The following is an 18603-nucleotide window of genomic DNA, read 5'->3' as shown; positions in this document are numbered from 1 at the left end:
AAGAGCTATGAATTCTGAACAAATGAGTATATATGTGAATAAGTTTTGTATGAAATACTGCCTTATAGTAGATTATCAATGACCTAAGACCTATTGACAAGCTTCATGTTTCAAAGGCCTTTCCCTCTTTGAATATGTGTGTTCTTGTGTTCCAATGAGTCTTTATTTATGGACACTCCAATCTGAATTTCATAGGACTTTCATGTAGCATGAAATGTGATTTTTAAAACCACTTAGAAACACAGAGACCATTCTTAGCTCACAGGCCACACACACAAAAAAAAATGGTGGGGCTGGATCTCAAGTACACAGTCACTTTCTACCCTCTGCTCTAAGTATTTTTTGACATTTATTTGCTGGCATAGACATAGTGTTTACTTCCTTATTACGTGAGATCAATAATATACAATTTGCTTAAGGCTTTGTCTAAACTGCTGGTGCATAAATTTTTAAGACAAAAAATTTAAAATGATTTGTATGTTAAAATTAAATGCTAAAGAAACAAATTGGCCAAGTTTCATTTATTTCTTGACGCAACATCTATACAGCTCACACACGCAGCAGGACGCACACCTTGGCTTCACAGCAGCACCAGGCTGCACTTCTGGTTATAATACAGCAGGGGCAAGGTGGCTGGAAAAATGTACATTTATATACTTCATAAGTTAAAGGTGGCCGCACTATGATCTAGGTTAGCAAAGGCAAGACTTGGATCCACTGCCTGGACTCAGACATTAAAAATAGCCAGTTGGGGAATAGGCCATGTATAAAATATGTCATGTAAAACTTACCCATTAACCTTTTTAAAAAATAATATTTAGACGTTATACCTTTGACCAACTTGTCATGTGGATATACATTATGGCAGCAAGAAGCACACTTGCTGTACTTCAGCAACCTGGCTATTTTTTTTTTTTTTTTTTTGTAAACCAATACCATTTTTTGTGAAAACAGCCAAATTAAATCTCTTCTTTATACATCTGTTAGGTTATTCCCAGGTCACTTCCCAACCCCAAAAACCAGTCTGACACTTGCTGACATGTTTAATTCGAACCTATGTTTGTAGCTTCTAAAATGCTGATCTGCAGACCCAGTCTGGTTACAGGTACACCAACCATGAAGACACAGGCTGTTTCCGCCATCCCGAGGAGAGGATCCATTTCTAACAGTCTCTAAAAATATTCATTTGCCCGTCCTGGGACCTGGGTTTTGCTCTCCTGTGTGCACGTCTACACACTACCTGTTGTAAGCCCTCTCTTTCTTGGACTTTTCCAGAGCTTTGTCCATTGTTTTGTCGTTCTCCCCCCGACATTTGAGGTAGTACCACTTGCCCTTCAGTTTATGGTTGAGTCCCACGCAAGAAAAGTGGAACCACTCGATGGGGCACTCATCGTTGTCACAGCCGATCATCTCTCCATAGGAGACCTGATTGCACAGACAGTACGTGGGCTCGTTGGGGTCGATGGGAAGGTCTGCGGGAGAGGCTTCCCTCTCTGCTTTGGCCTTGGAGCGTTTCTTCTTCTTTGAGGTTTTTGCTTTCTTCTCCTTGGGTGTTCCTGAAGTGATGTTGTCGTGGTCGTGATTTTTAGATGCGTTCTCTCGGTTCTCGTTGTTTCGCTGTCTCCGGGACTGCTTGTTGTTGGGCTTGTCCGCCTGAGTGATTGTCTCACTCTTCGACTTGTCCTGGCCAGCCTTGCCGCTGCTGCCAGTGCTGTCACTGATGTCCTGGTGTGCCTCGAAGAGCTCCACGTGGCTGTCCACCTGCCTGGTGCGGTTCTCCACCAGCTCCACCATCTGACTCACGATCTGGATCTTCTCATCGTCCAGCTCCTGGCTGTGGATCAGGGCCCTCTGAATGCAGTGCACCACCCGCCTCTTCTGCGTGCTGTCCATCTCATGCTTGAACTTCTCATAGTAGTCATCCAATGCTTTCAGGATCTCTTGGTATTTGGCGTCGATCTCCCACATCAGCGAGTGTGTTCTTAAAAAAGCTGGACATTCTCCACTTCAGTCCTTTCCTGTGGCAGATTCGCTTTGAAAAACAATGGCGAAAATGGAGCCAAGTTGATAAGTCATAGAGTATATACTGGGAAACCATAAAAACAGAATTAGATTTGAGCAAATGTTCTGTTTCTCTCCTCAAATAACTGCAATATTAAGTCCTTCAAAACAAACAAACAAAAACAAAACAACAATAACAACAACAAAATGTTGACTGAGCTAATAAGAAATTAAGACAGTAAAATTGGAGTTGATTACAAGGACCTGACTTACACACACACACACACACACACACACACACACACAAAGAAACAACAACAACAACAAAATGTTTCCCCCCTTTTTTAAAAATTATATTTGTGTTTTAATTTTACACATCAGCCATGGGTTCCCCTGTCCTCCCCCTCTCCAGCCCCCACCACCACCTTCCCCCCATCCCCTCCCCTCCATTCCCATATCCTCCAGGGCCAAGACTCCCCTGGGGATTCATTTAAACTTGGTGGATTCATCCAGGCTGAGCAAAGTGTCCCTGTGTAAGCCCCAATAACATTTTATAGACCAAGGAAAGCATGCCACCAGAAAAAAATATCTAGATAAGATGGACAGACCAAGTCCTCAAAGCAAAGGAGTATATTGTATATTCATAATGTGTGTGTTCTAATGAGTCTGGCAGAGCAGAAGATGCAGAAGATACTCCATTCAAACCTATCCCACTGATACCAATGGTGAAAATTGGCAAATTTCTATTCAGACATTGCACATAGTTCCAAACTGCATTTACTCACAAATAATAGAGTCCTTAAAATTCTTTAAAATATATCTGTTGAATATCCATGAGAAAGTTGTTTCTATATAATTTTATATATTTTGCAATTAAGATATTTACTTAAACGTTTTTTTAATGGATATCCAGCTCAGGGTACAACAAAAATTAAAGGTAGTTCATTAATTTGCATAACAAATTTTTAACTTACTGGGAATTTTGTGGCTGCTATTCAGGAATATGGTCTTCTTTAAAGATAATGAATATTTAATATGCATACAACAAACTCATGAAACAGTCCCCTCACTGAGGAGAAAGAGGAATCCACAGAGGAGCCTGAAAGAGACAGTTCTGGCTTCCTAGTGACTCATTTGGCTCAGCTCCTGTGGAAGTGAATGTTAAGAAAATTCAAAAAAGTACAACATAGCTAGAATCAGGCATTTTAATTATTCTGCTGCAGAGACCTACAGAGTTTTTGTTGTGGTTGAATGTGTACTACGGAAAGGACAAAGTCCTTGTAAAGCTCTGTACTCTTTAGAACTGTGGACAGTCAAACAGGAGAACTGTGTGAGTATGTGTAAGGGAGAGAGATACATTTGACTGAACAGATTCTAATTTTAGATCTATATATCTATCTCTCATTAGAATTGTTACAATTCTAACCTGTGTACAAGAATTCTGTTTCCAAGGAGGCACTGACTAATATCCAGAGAGAAGGCCAATTCCATTTGATTATGTGAACTTTTCATCATGCTCAGAATTGGAGTGAAAACTGAAGCTTTTTGAGTAGTGCGTACCATTTGAGGTATAACTCGGTGACAGAGGACAAGGCAGCTGCACATAGAGATGTGACCAAATTTGGGCAGGTTCACATGAAGTAAATGAAAGTGATCAGGGTGTATGTGGGGGAGAGACAGGGGGCTTTGCTTTACTTCCACAGGAAAGCCAACTCCCAAGTATCTTTTAGATACGTTTGGCAGATGAGATAAAATAGGTCCAAGAAATGTTATGTAAAGTATATTTTAAAAAATTTAAAAACAAACTGCAAGGCTATATCCACACTATTTTGTAGTGGTTAAAAACATGACACTTATTATTTTAGAACAGTGGCAGTGGCTCTCAACCTTCCTAATGCTGAGACCCTTTAATACAGTTCTTCATGATGTAGTGTTCATCCCCATTTCTGAAGTTTTCTCAGAGTTCCCTTCTGGGCCATACCAAATGTATAATAACTCTTTGCATACATAAGAAACGAAAGTAAATTCAATTAAGTGAAAAATCTTGTATTTAAAAAATACAATCTTGTATTTAAAAAATACAAGATTTAATAAATCTTGTATTTAAAAAAATTAATGTAAGTTTGGGATGAAAGTGGGAAAAAAGAGTTAGATCAAGATTGCCTCTCTAATTCTAGGGAGCTTTAGATGGCACAGAGCCTTGAGTTTCTCATTTTATCAATTATAATAATGTCATTTGAGCTACTATAATAACAGGCATAAAACCCTGTTTACTCTCCTGTATGAAGAAAGTCTTATCAAAAGTTATGAATCAATGCTTTAATGAAATATTAGAAATATCAGAGACTATGGGGGTCCAGCCCCTCAATAATCCACTCCCAGGGTCCAGAAAGAATCTACAACCAGCTGATAATTTAATCTTTGATGAAAGGAAATGAATCTCCTTAGTCCATACATTTCATTATTCTGTGTCAGTTCTCTTTCTACAAGCTTCTATTCTGCTCTCTTGCTTAGCTCCTTACTTGCCTGATTTCTCTCTACATTTATCTGCTGCTACCCTGTAAGTTCTAATTTAATTCTCTCATCTTAATTCTACCTCATCTAGGTCCTTCTCATCTCATTCTTACCCATCTAGTACTTTCCCATCTATTTCTTCCTCGTCTTCCATCTTGACCTCCATTTCTCTAGTCAAAAATCCTCTCCAGTCAAAAATCTTCAATATCCTCTCTTCATTCTCTATATGTCCATTCCCTTCAGTCTCTGAGGTGTCCAGTTATAAGCCCAAGCCATAGAGATCCTCTGACAGAGCAAGGTCACCAGGTTTGAATTCTTATGGTGTTATAAAAGCAGATAAGAATTTTCCTCAGGCAGTGGTCTTCAGACTTTTTTACAAGCCAAATGAGTGCTAATGATCAGTTAGTCAAGAAGGGAGCTTAAGTGCTCAGTCTACATTCCTAGAAGTGGTTAGGTGAGAAATTAGGAGTATTTTAGCAAGACTGTAAGGAAGGAGGGTCTCACTCTAAATTGCACAAGAAATAAAGCTATCTGCCTGACTTAGGGTCAGGCATTTTCCATAAGGGTGTTACCTTAGTTCATGAGATCATTTGGCCTTTGATGCTTGATAGGTATTTTAGATAAATAGACTATTAGGAGTTCTTGGAAGCACACATAGCATTAAAAGAAAATCACTGTAGGAACCAGCTAATATAGATACAAAAGCTAAAGTATCACCAAGACTTTTTAAGCCATGGCTTGACCTTTGGAGAAGTCTTTGACTTCCAAGTAGTACCTTTTTTGATAGTAGCTGAATTCCATTGTGTTTTCTTGTGGCTAGTGGCTAGCAGCATAGAAATTTCCAAGCTAAATGGAACATTATACTCTGGGACTCAGTTACCCCAATGGAATATCTTTCTCGGCTCTGATAGGTTAGAAAGTGGAAAAATTAAAATAATCATGTCCCTTGATTCTTTCCATTACCTTTCCTCAAAATGTAAGATAGTGTAACTGCCTCATGGAAGAAAAAAAATAATGCTAAAATTAACAAGATTAAAATGGAATAGGTAGGAAGTATTAGTTTATTTCAGAATAGCATATTTAGAATCAGATTCATCTCAGTGATCATTTTGCATCCTAACAGATTTCTCAAAAGCAGAGAGTTGGGAAAGCTGCCTAGATGGTAATTAATAGTGACCTATAAGATCTGTTAGAGTAAAATCTTTCTACTCTAAACATTAGGAGCAATCTCATCTCTTCAATCACTGCTCCAAGATACTGTTAACTGGGTTTCAGCATTTGTAGAAAATCTAATTTCCTTTGCTGTGCCAGATGATAAGTATATTTATTAGGGTAGAAAGAATGAAAGAAATTGAAGTTGCAAGAAAAGTCTGGTATCCCTAGATGTCCAGGGAAACCAAAAGATTTATTTTCTGTTATGTCGGAGAAAAGAATTATGATCATTCTATATCATCTGTATTAGTAATTCATTGCTCTATGATGAATTACCCTAAAAATTAAGGAAATTAAAACAAGACTCATGTATTATCTTTAGAAATTTCTGGCAGCAATAATCTGGAAGGAGCTTACCTGGGTAGTTCTAGTAGAGGTTTTCTCAATAGAAAAGAGCAAACTGAAGCAACAGCCACCTAAGACTCAACCAGAGCTAGAGAATTCACATCAAAGTTTATTTGTGCACTTATTTGCAGGCTTTATTTTTTAACTCACTTTTCCCAGAGATTTTACTACCTTTTTATATAGGTCTTTGTATAAAGCTACTCATACCAGGGTAGTCTACTTTATCCAAAGACACAAAGCTAGAGAGAGACAGAGACTATTTCATCATTTTTGTAGTGGAACTTTCCCACAGTGTGGACCACACAAATGTCTAACAACCAGGTAAGGACAATTGCATATCATCTTTGAGGCTGACTGCCACTCATATAACTTACAAGAATCACACAAGAGTGAAGCAGTAGCAAAACCATAAGTAAATAACTGTAAAACTCTTGGCTGGAGGACCTAATCAAAAGAAGTACTCCATCTTTCACCTTATTTTATCTATTTTACTCATGAGGGAAATATATATCCTCTCTCTACTTGTGAATTCTTTATAACTGTATTTTCTAAACTGGTCAGGATTTTCAATTTCTCATTCATATTCACAGAGTACATCGTGCAGTGAGAAAGACAGGGCACAATTTCTTCACAAGTACTCATGTTTCAGAGAAAAGTCTCTCTCTGGAATTCTGCTGATCCCTGGACAGTATGAAATTGTTTTCCTGTGAAAGGAAGGCAAATAAAGGAAAACAAAACCTTCTCAGGGCAATTAGAAGTGATTGTCAGGGGAGGCTATTCCAGTTAATCTTTTCCAAGAAGAAAAGAGACCAATCCTAGAGCAGTCTTATAACTGTCTTCATGATGGCTAAGAACATAGCTCCCTCAGCTCAAGAATAATTCTTCCAGTCAACACTTAGAACTTGAATTCCAGGAAAATAATCTAATAACGTGAGGAAAGTGGACTTTCCTTTTTCTGAAAGCTTTACATATAAACACCAAATATTCTTCATTTTATATTTATGAAGGTAGTACAGAACTATAGTAACAACTCCTTGAGTGGAGCCTGTCTGAATGTGATATTGAATGTATGGAAAGAGGTGAATCCCACTTCTTTCTCCTCACCTGCCTCCATTTCTTAAATTCTGATGAGCCATTCTCTGCTTCTTGTTCCTGTCTGTTGAGTTGAGCATCACTACAAGTTCAGACATGGATGATGAGAATTGTGGTATTATTAGCCCCTCATTTCCGTAAAAAAAGTGTGTGAGGAAAATATTTTAAGGACAGACTCTTTATGGCTCCCAGTGTTTTGGTGTATGTATATTTGGCTCTTCTGATTCTGGGCATATGGCTGATGAGGCAGGACACCATAGTGGGTAACCTGTGGGAGTAAAGGAAAATGGGCCACCTGACTCTGGGTAGATGGCAGAGAAAGACTGAAGAAGGAGACTAAAATAAGAGCATGCTTCTTTCTAGTGATTAATTTTTTTCAGCTCTGTCTAGCTTCAAAAATCACCAATGCCTCTTCATAATGCCATCAATTATGGACCCACAAATCAATTGATACATTGAAGCAGACAAAACCCTCATGGATCAATTATATCCCAAAAGTCCCACTCCTGAACATTGAACTGAGGACCAGGATTTTAACACATGAGCACTGTAGTGGGTCAGTTCATGCCTAAACCATAAATTCATGTCTCTATAACCTTTAAGGCAGTATGTCTACATGAATTAATGGACTTTGTGCTAAGTATTTCTGAGATATTCCTCTGCATAAGAGTTTGTTTCCTTAGTACATTTCATATTATTCTAAAAGCAAATAATTATTTAAAAGTACTTATAAAACACAATGAAAACAACATGAACTATTCTGAAAGAAATAAAACAGAGATCACATCTATGGATCAAAAATGAAGAGTAGAGTACGGTTGCTACAGATGGGCAATAATTAGGCTTCTAATTCTATTATAAACTTGCCAGTGTGGAAAGGGAAATTGGTCTCAATTCAGTTTCCAAAAGAAAAAAACTAACAGTTTTGCTAGAGAGAGTCAAACCGGTTTAAACAAAGATCAAAACCAGAGCTCCTGATGTGGAGAACACCACCCAATAGTATTTACATGATGCAAACATGAAAATGTGGCTTCAAATTGTTTCTTATATTGACTTACTTCAAGCTCATAAGAATGAGTCTGAAAGACAGACTGAAACATGTTCCATATTTACCTCATTCCCTCTTCCTGTACACATAGAAACTTTGAATATCCTAGCCTACATTTGAGAATAGCTTTGGATCATAGGACTGTGTTCCCACCAGGCAAAGACCATCTGAGACTAGACATAGTTTTGCCCTAATCCCTTCTTTTGCAATGACTTTGGAGGCCTATGATTAAGATAGTCATACCACATAATGGAAAGAAGCTATTTACTTGGGTCAGAGAGATACTTCTAAGCACAACTATTTAATCTTCATGCAATCCTGACATGAACAAGAAATAATCTTAATGTGTTGATTCTCTGCATAAAACAATAAATATGATCAGTACAGGGTATACAATTCCAGTCCCTGTAAATAGTGTTTGATAGGCAGACTAAATTCTTTACAGACCTTTCTCAACATCTCTTGTCAATTAGCATTAATAGTACTGAAGATAAGGATGATGTTGATACACTAATAATAGCTAACACTTTTTAAAACTTACTATGTAACAGGCACTATTACAAATCCTTTTTGTATACATTTAATATTATACATACATACATAATACACAGTGAAGATAAGATTAATACACATTTAATCTTGAAACTACATTAATTCACTTAGTTCTTATCACTTGTCTAAAGTTCTGAGGAAATATTGGAGACAACTGTTCAGTAGTGTAACTAAAGTAAGATTCAAGGATACACTGGACTCACAGGACCAGAAGAGGCCAGGGTGGGGTACAGCTATCTGACACGCTACAACCTATCAGAAAAGGACTTGTAATCTCCTCTTTCCCACATACCAGAACTGCTCAAACATAAGTTACGGAGACCAACAGCTCCTACTTGTCCTACTTGTCCCTCCTTCATAGCACCAATAGAGTTCGTTAGAGCCAAAGGGATCTGAGAACTTTACCTTTCAACTCAACACAGGTGTGCCAGCAACTCACTCATTTTGTTGTGAGTAGCAATGAGTGGAGAGACTCCAAACAGGTCAGAGTGCTAAGAGTGAAGAACTATTGACTGTTGAGCTCTAAGTAGGGCATCTGTAACAACTTCTTCTCAAGGCTCAGAGAACATTCTATAGGAAAGAGTGGAAAGAATGGAGAAGAGGGCTGTGGGAAGGAGAGTTAATGGTGGATAGAATCAAGATATATGAATTTGTCAAAGAATAAACTTTAAAATTTTTAATTATGGATTTAATTTAGTTTATGGATTCAAACTGCCAAGTGCTCTTAACCTGGGCATTAAACTAGATTTCATGTTAAGCTTGACATTGTCATCTCAGAAGAGCTATTAAATATTAAACAATATCAGTTGTCTAAATGTCTCAAAGCTTCAAAGTATATAACATAGTAAAGTAATAACAGCTATAGTGTGATAGCATCCTATGAGAGCAACTGAGGAGAAAAATAAATCATCTAACTGATATTGGCCTCCAAATCAAAAGGATTATCTTATATGGAGCCCAAATATCTTTTACAATGAGTTTTTAATACACTCTAACTGTATGATCCCTTAGTGTATTGGTATAGGAACCTTCATAATATATATTAAGTACTAATTAATCAAAATAATTTTATTTATTTTTTATATAATACATTTTATTGCATTATATATAGTAAAATCAGTAGCCCTTCTATATAGAGTAGACAAACAGGCTGAGAAGGAAATCAGAGATACATCACCCTTTACAATAGCCACAAATGATATAAAATACCTTGGGGTTATGCTAACTAAGCATGTGAAGGACCTATATGACAATAACTTTAAGTCCCTGAAAAAAGAAATTGAGGGAAGATGTCAGAAAATGGAAAGATATCCCATGCTCATGGATAGGCAGGATTAACATAGTAAAAATGGTGATCTTACCAAAAGCAATCTACAGATTCAACGCAATTCCCATCAAATTACCAACACAATTCTTCACAGATCTGGAAAGAATAATACTCAACTTCATATGGAAAAACAAAAACCCAGGATAGCCAAAAGAATCCTGTACAATAAAACAACCTTTGGAGGCATTACAATCCCCGACCTCAAGCTCTACTATAGAGCTACTGTAATAAAAACAGCTTGGTACTGGCATAAAAACCAACATGTGGACCAATGGAATTGAATTGAAGACCCTGACATTAACCCACACACCTACGAACATATGATTTTTGACAAAGAAACCAAAAATGTGCAATGGAAAAATGAAAGCATCTTCATCAAATGGTGCTGGCATAACTGGATGTCAATGTGTAGAAGGCTGCAAATAGATCCGTATCTGTCACCGTGCACAAAACTTAAATCCAAGTGGATCACAGACCTCAACATAAATCCAGCTTCTCTGAACCTGATAGTAGAGAAAGTAGGAAGTACTCTTGAACGCATTGGAACCAGAGATCACTTTCTAAATATAACACTAGTATCACAGAGACTGAGAGAAACAATCAATCAATGGGACCTCTTGAAACTGAGAAGCTTTTGTAGAGCAAAGGACACTGTCAACAAGACAAAGTGACAGCCTACAGAATGGGAAAAGGTCTTCACCAACCCCACATCTGACAGAGGGCTGATATCCAGAAAATGTAAAGAACTCAAGAAATAATGGTCTATAGAACTAATCAGAGAATTCTCCACAGGAAGTTCAAATGGCTGAAAGACATTTAAGGAATTGCTCAACATCCCTAATTATCCAGGAAATGCAAATCAAAATGACTCAGAGACACCACCTTACACCTGTCAGAATGGATAAGATCAAAAACACAGAAGACAGCTTATGCTGGAGAGGATGTGGAGCAAGGGGAACTCTCCTCCACTGCTGGTGGGAATGCAAGCTTGCACAGCCACTTTGGAAATCAATATGGTGCTTCCTTAGAAAATTGGGAATCCATCTCCCCCAAGACCCAGCTATAGCACTCTTGGGCATATACCCAAGGAATGCTCAATCACACCTCAAGGGGATTTGATCAGCTATGTTCATATCAGCATTGTTTGTAATAGCCAGAACCTGGAAATAACCTAAGTGCCCTTCAACTGAATAATGGATAAAGAAAATATGGTACATATACACAATGGAGTCCTACTCAGCAGACAAAAACAATGACATCATGAGGTTTTCAGGCAAATGGATGGATCTAGAAAAAATCATCCTGAGTGAGGTAACCCAGACTCAGAATGACAAACATGGTGTGTCTTCACTCATAGGAGTATACTAGATGTAAAACAAAGATGACTAGATTGCTACACAACTCCAGGGAGGCTACCTAGAAAATGGGACCCTAGGAAAGACACAGGGTTCAACCAGTGACAGAGACATGGATGAGATCTACATGAACAACCTGGACAACAGTGGGAGTAATGAAGGGCAAATTTTGAGGGAAAGAAAGCTTAGGGGACAAGAGATCCCAGCTGGATCAAGAACAGAAAGGGAGAACAAGGAATGTCAGACCATGATAAATGAAGACCATATGAGAACAGGAATAGGCAGAGTGCTGGTATAGGTCCCCTGAAATCCACAATGATACATCCTCTTTAGACTGCTGGCAACGGTCGAGAGAAAGCCTGATCTGACCTAGTCTGGTGATCAGATGGCCAAACACCCTAACAGTCTTGCTGGAACTCTCATCCAATAACTGATGGAAGTGGATGCAGAGATCCTCAGCCAGACCCCAGGTGGAACTCCAGGTGTCCAACTGTCGAGAAAGAGGAGGGACTGTAAGTGTGTGAATTGGTGAGACCAAGATTGCAAAAAGCACAGGGACAAATAGCCCCCAGCTGGAAAAGGCCCTCCTGATACATGAGACAACTGAATAGCTTGAACTGTTTGGGAGGCACCCAGGATGTGGGAACAGGTTCTGTCCTTAGTGTATCTGCTGGCTTTTGGGAACCTTGGGCTTACACATGGACACTTTGCTCAGCCCAGAAGGAGGGGACTGAACCTGCCTATACTGAATCCACCAGGTTTAAATGAATCCCCAGGGGAGTTTTGCCCCCACAGGAGATTGGAATGGATGGGAGGGGCTGGGGGATTGTGGGGGTGTGGACGGGAGTGGGGAGGACTGGGGAACCCATGGCTGATCTATAAAATTAAAACACAAATATAATAAATAATAAAAAAAATGTAAGAAAAGAACCTATGGATGTTAAGAAACCAGAAGGGAGCCAATTGTGGAGATGCACTAAGGTAAGTGGTGATGATAGAAGACAGGTAAAAGAAAAGTAGAGAGAGAAATACTGGGGGTAGAAACAGGAAGGGCTGTGAGGGGTTAGGAAGAAACAGGATATTTTACTATGATTAATCACAATAGGATGAGCATGGAAACGCCATAGAAAACCTACTCCCTTACATGTCAGTTAGAAATAAAACAAGAGGAAGATGGTTGAACACTTCTTAACCATATATAAAATTACTAGATAGGATTCTTTCTGTGTTTTATTCAAAGCCTAGATTTTTAAAAAGTAATTAATTTCTTCTCTTTTCTCCCCATTCTTTTAGTATGCTCCTGTTTTGCCAAATGAGCAATCTATTTTTTCAAAGTATAATTTGTTTTAAATGAAATGAGAACATTTTAAACCTGAGGTTATCTTACCCATTGCTTCTGCCGTATCTCCTTTCTCCATGGCAAAATTGAATCCACATATGGAAATATGCCAGGAGATAATAACATGGCACAGGAGGAAGGCATGTGTTGGAGATACATTAGGCTATTTGTCCAGGGGCACCATGCTGGTCATTGGTATCCATAGAATGTATTTCGACTTTATGTAGTCTGTGCTCTGTCCTGAGCTGAGCCAACTATTCTAGGCCAGAGTTGCTTTGAGTCTGATGCCACAAAGAGGCCTGGGGAAGTTGATTGTTGGTGTGTGTGTGTGTGAATTCTCAATTCAAGAGCAAACTTCATTGAGTTCAGTGGGCAGAGTTTGCAGAAAATTTAAAAGTAGTACTGAAAGGAGTACATTGAAGCCACTAATACTTCTGTCTGGAACCTTGAAACATCAGGAAAGAGAGTGTGGCTAGCTGGCTCCCACCCTTACATCTGCAGAGGCTGGCCTCAATCTTTTTTCTTAAAGGCATGGATCTCCTGTCTTACTATGTTTCTTGGGAAACAGTAATGTTTCTGTTTAGTGGGAATTGAAGGAACTAACAGGTATAATTGGATGTTTAGTGGTGAGATGTCATTGTTGGGTTATTCAGAAAACAATTTGATCTCTCCAAGAAGCAAGCCTTGTTGAAGTTAACCTTGGTAGCCAAAGAGTAGCAGCTCTGGTATTCATGAGAAGTATGCTTCAGAAGATGATCTAAGTCTATATAGCAGATCCCACTAGAAAGGAGTTACTGATAGAATATGGTAAATAACACAGCTAGATTATACATGAGAAGAGGCTTAAATCTTCTGAATGCTAATGAATAGATGGCAAAGATAGCTTATTCAATGCTAATAAATAAGGACAAGTTGCTGGATAGTGGAATCTGAGACTAATTTTATTGTGCACCATTCAGCATGTGAGATTAAAAAAGACTCAAGGAGTCGAGTGTGTGTAACATTAAATATGAATGATTGAATGAAGATGGGATGAAGTGAAAGTCAAATATGTATGTGCCATTAAATATGAGCCTGCAGTTCCTAAAGGCATTTTCTTCAATCTTGTGAAGGATCAAAGGGTACAGACCTCTGAAAGTAAATGTGTGTGTGTGTGTGTGTGTGTGTGTGTGTGTGTGTGTGTGTGTGTGTGTTTTATGAAAAAGAGTCAATATAAATAAAAAAAAACTTTGAAAAATCAGACAGCACAATAAAAAAGAATTGTTAATGTGATTTTTGATTCTGCACATTTGGAGCAGAATTAATACTTGGCTCTGAGAATAAAAGGCAAAGAACTGAAGAACAAAGAGCAGTCCTAGTCAGCAGCAGATGAGAGCAGGCTGCAGATTATGAGGGGAGGGTAGCCAGGGACACGGGGCCTTAGATCTCTGGAATGGTGTCAGAGGAGACAGAGAGCAGTCAGGGAAGGGAAATTCGGAATCCTAACGTCTTTGATGAATCCCCTTCACTTCAGTCTAGGTATGCTATAAAGCTGATATAAAAAATTGAAAAACACAGTGCAAGGGTCTATCTTCAAGTGCCATTAATGATGATGTGACAGAAGACAAAAGACAAAAACCTTACGTAGGCTCTTTCAACATTGCCAAATCTTTTGGTGTTTATTAAATTATATGCAATAGTGTTTTTGTTAGTGGCAAATACATATGTCTGGAAAGTTAAAACATAACAAAACAAAACAGATATTTTGCTTGTCATCATCTAGGTGGAAATCATTGGTCTGCAGGTAAATGACATGTTGGCTAAAATGGTCTTCCTAAGCAGGCTGGCCTGTGCCTGAATGTCTACCTTTGCTCACGGTGGATGTGGAACCACATTTACTCACTGTAAGGTGATTTTGTTTTATGGGGCAAACAGAGAAGCGTTCAAAAAACAGATATTTTACTGCAATTATTTATTATTTCATTGAATTGAATTATTTAAAAGTAAAGCAGTTCAACAACTTTCTCTTCCTTGGTTTTAAGTAATCAGATCAGAGGGTTTGAATGCTAAAAACACCAGCAAAGTGGGTGATCTTTCCCCCTCTCTGAGCATTACACATGAGTTCAGAATGCAGCATTCTTCACGCCCATGTTCTCTCTGTAATTAGCATCATTTTAATTTCAGGAGCAGAGGTCTAAATGAGTGGGAAATTTATAGAAAATCAACCCTGGCTTTGGGAATACTAGTGTCTCCTTTACTATTTAGGATCAACTTTGACCACATGGCCTCATTAAAAACAAAATAAAACAAAACAATAACCAGACAAGCTGTTTCTTGTCTTTTGCTCTGGCAAGGAACTCCTCTGTCTTTGAAAAGTATGCTGGCTTGTATTACCAAGATTGCTTCACCTTATGTCTCTGGAGAAGCTAGAACACTAGATTTTCGGAAAGGCAAAGACCAGAATGGTGATATAATTGCACTGAGAGCGTATACTGATTGATTCATATATCTGAATCATAAAGTTTGTTTAGGAATTTGATATTTATTCAACTATATATTTTTCAAAGTACTGGGCCTATAGGGCTAAGCAAAACCACATGCAATGTCCTGTCCTTATAGAGCTAATTCTAACATGGGGACATGTGACCATTAAAATTATATAAGTGCTGGGAAAGGAACACCTGAGTCTGTAAGCACAGATGAAGGATGAACCCTGATTAGCTGAAATAAAACAGAAGGACAAATAGAAATTAGTTTCATAAGGTGGGCTGAAGAGCATGTTCCAAGTGGGAGGAGTCTTTATGAGCATCATACTCTGATAGGAGTAAAAGATTTTTAAGAGCCTCTAAATGCAGTTCTCAGAAGAGTATGTTCTGGGCTCCTAAATGCATAAAAATTCCAATTTTATTATTTACTAAGTGAATATGGGCTTTTAAGTTTTCGGAGCCTCGTATCCCAAGGAAATGCTTGAAAAAAAAAACTCTCAAACCAAAGGCTATTCAAAACAAAGGATAATGAATGTCAACTATTTAAAATGTTTTTATTAGGCAACAACATTTTAAACTCTTAGAATTTTCCAAGTTAAGGAAGTTTTTAGGAAGTACAAAACTTTACTGAAGTGATAAAGAGATATGACAGAAACAGGTCAGAATAGGTTTTGGTGGCACCTAATACTCAGAAGGCCGAGGTAGAGGCAGGAGAATTACAAATTTGAGAACACCCTGGTCTATATAGTGAGTTACAAGTCAGCTAGGCCTATATAGTTAGATGAGAGACAGAGAGAGAGAGAGAGAGAGAGAGAGAGAGAGAGAGAGAGAGAGAGAGAGAGAGAGAGAGAGAGAGAAATTCTGTAAGTAATGAAAAACAGCTGCTTTGTCATCTTCACGGTCTGCTCTTCTCCATTTCCAGGAAACAATGGTTTTAGAATGTTACTCCTTCTTAAATTTTCAATTTTAGAGGTTAGCTGCAGACTTTATTCAATGTAAGACAGGGATTTAAGTCTTGTATATTTTGCTTTCTAACACATACATGTTAGAAATATTGAATACAACAAGTTATTTCTCCTGCAACGTTTCCAGTCTGCTATATAACCTCACATTTACAGATGAGCTGAGTGACACAAATCAACAAAACTTTGATACATAGAGACTTTCTCTTCTTACTATGGTCCCTTCCAACTATGTGTACAGTCATATGTTATGTGAAAACAACATTGTTATAGCTTCAGCGGTCAGCTTTACTCCTGGAAAAAAGGAACCTCAACTGAGGAATTTCCTTCATGGCATATTCCTTTCAAGCATTTCCTCAATTATTGATTGTTGTAGAAGGACCCCACCTACTGTGGGCCAGTACCATCCCTAGGCAGGAGGGCCTGGTCTAAATAAAAATAGTTCCTGATCAAACTTAAGGAAGCAAACTAAATTCCTTCATGGTCTCTGCTTCAGTTACTCTATGTTTAATTTTACACTCTTAATATTCCTGTGAACAGTGAGGTTCTGTAACAATGATTGTTTTTGCTTTCTTCTACAGCAGTATGTTTTCCTTAAAGAGATTGTCTTTTCATATACTTTTTTTTGTTTAATTTAATATTTATATCTAAAGCTTTCATCACTTGTGCATATTGTATCTCAATTCACTTAAACACATTTAATCATCCACCAATTTCAATTCTTGAGAAAAATGGCCTCTAGAATTTGTTGGCTGACCTCTTTGGGCCTGGTGCATGGCTGTTCTGTATTTCCCCTTCACTGCCATCTTAGTGTTCTTCAATTCTCTAGTCTCTTGATCTCATTTCTCCTTGATTATGTTTATTGTTCATTCAGATTTTGCCATTTCTTTTAAGGTAAATATTTATACCATTAACATCTTAGGAAAGATATGTGGAATAAAAAAAAACAATGCTTTATATTTTTATTTTACTTTCCTAACGGCAAGAAAAATTGACTTAGGTTTAAATTTTTATGCTGAAAATACATCTTACCTCTGTGTTTAAAACAATTGCCTCTCTAGTTTTTAGCTCCAAGAAATAATAAATTGTTTGGTGTTGTGGGTGTATGCCTGTAGTCCTTGTACTTGGGAAACACAGTCAGAGGAAAAAAATCAGTTTCTTACAAAATGGTTTACAGAGCAAACAAGCAAACAACCCTGAAATATAGTTTCTTAATCCTAAATTTGGCTAAGGCCCTCTCCCGGAATCTTATGGTGTTTTTTCTTTGATTCCCAAAATATTCAAGGTAATAAGTGTTTGGAAGTGCAAGTACTTTTTATTCCTTATACTGGACACTTTCAATCTGGAATATCATATCTTTAAATCAAGACAAATTTTCTTGAGTGTTATCTGTTCTGTGTTTCCTCTATTTCTAGAAGGATTATCCTTTGAAAATTATTCATTCTATATTGATGCACGCATTTTTCCTTCTGTTTTCCAATCCCAATTTATTTCACTCTTTTGATAGCATTTTTTTTTTAGATTTTCTATCTATTATACATTTTGAACCTTTAATTTTTTGTATACCTTTTAATTTATAAAAATTTCCTTTTTGGTTTTTGTTTGTTTTTATTTTAAATATCATTTACCTCCTGCTTTATGTAGGCAGCACATTTTTTTTCTATGTCACAAATGTAAGTTTTCTTTTTTCTCATAGTGACCATGTTAAGTTTTTAAAAAGAATTGTAGCTATATTCTTTAAATGGCCATTGATTCATGGATGTCTGTTCATATTTAAATATGAGATGCTAGAACTCTAAGATTGAAAACTTATTTTTAATGGGAATTGTCTGCTCTGGTTTCCATTGTCAGGATCCCTGACTGACTATTCTCATTGGAAAGCCTCTGCATACCATTTAGCAATGTAATTCAGTATGTATACTTGTGGACACATATGCATGTATGTGTGCACATTTGTATGTGCACTTGACAATCAGCATTTTGGGAAACAAGTCGTAGAGAGACTTAATGTATGAGCATCTTAATATTTTAATGTATTCTCTTATTTTACTACAGTGGGTTCTGTAAAGACTCTTCATTTTCTATAAAACTCATTGTTAAGAGGATAAAGCTTTAGTCCTATAAAAATATTCAGTTTTACAGTGTGAAGAAGAGAAATCTTGGATGCTATTTCTTTTATTATTATTATATTTGTGTTTTAATTTTACACATCAGCCATGGTTCCCATGTCCTCCCCCCTCCCACCTCCACTGCCACCTTCCCCCCATTCCCTCCCAAGAGTGCTATAGCTGGGTCTTGGGGGAGATGGATTCCCAAATTCCTAATGAAGCACCATAATGATTTCCAAAGTGGCTGTAGAAGATTGCATTCCCACCAGCAGTGGAGGAGCAT

At 37.6% G+C, this 18603-nt stretch overlaps 1 protein-coding gene across 1 annotated transcript; it reads right to left on the bottom strand.

Moving 5' to 3' along the window:
* Nucleotides 1–1193: 1193 nt before the first annotated feature.
* Nucleotides 1194–1968, bottom strand: LOC118571949 (inhibitor of growth protein 1-like). Its single transcript, XM_036171318.1, has one exon. The coding sequence runs from the start codon at nt 1966–1968 to the stop codon at nt 1237–1239; it is 732 nt and encodes a 243-aa protein (XP_036027211.1). The 3' UTR covers nt 1194–1236.
* Between the last annotated feature and the right edge of the window lie 16635 nt (nt 1969–18603).

This window comes from Onychomys torridus, chromosome 21 (assembly GCF_903995425.1).
Source record: "Onychomys torridus chromosome 21, mOncTor1.1, whole genome shotgun sequence".
In the NCBI taxonomy this organism is placed as follows: domain Eukaryota; kingdom Metazoa; phylum Chordata; class Mammalia; order Rodentia; family Cricetidae; genus Onychomys; species Onychomys torridus.
Note: the sequence above shows the minus strand (reverse complement) of the source record. Positions and strands in the feature narration are given on the sequence as shown.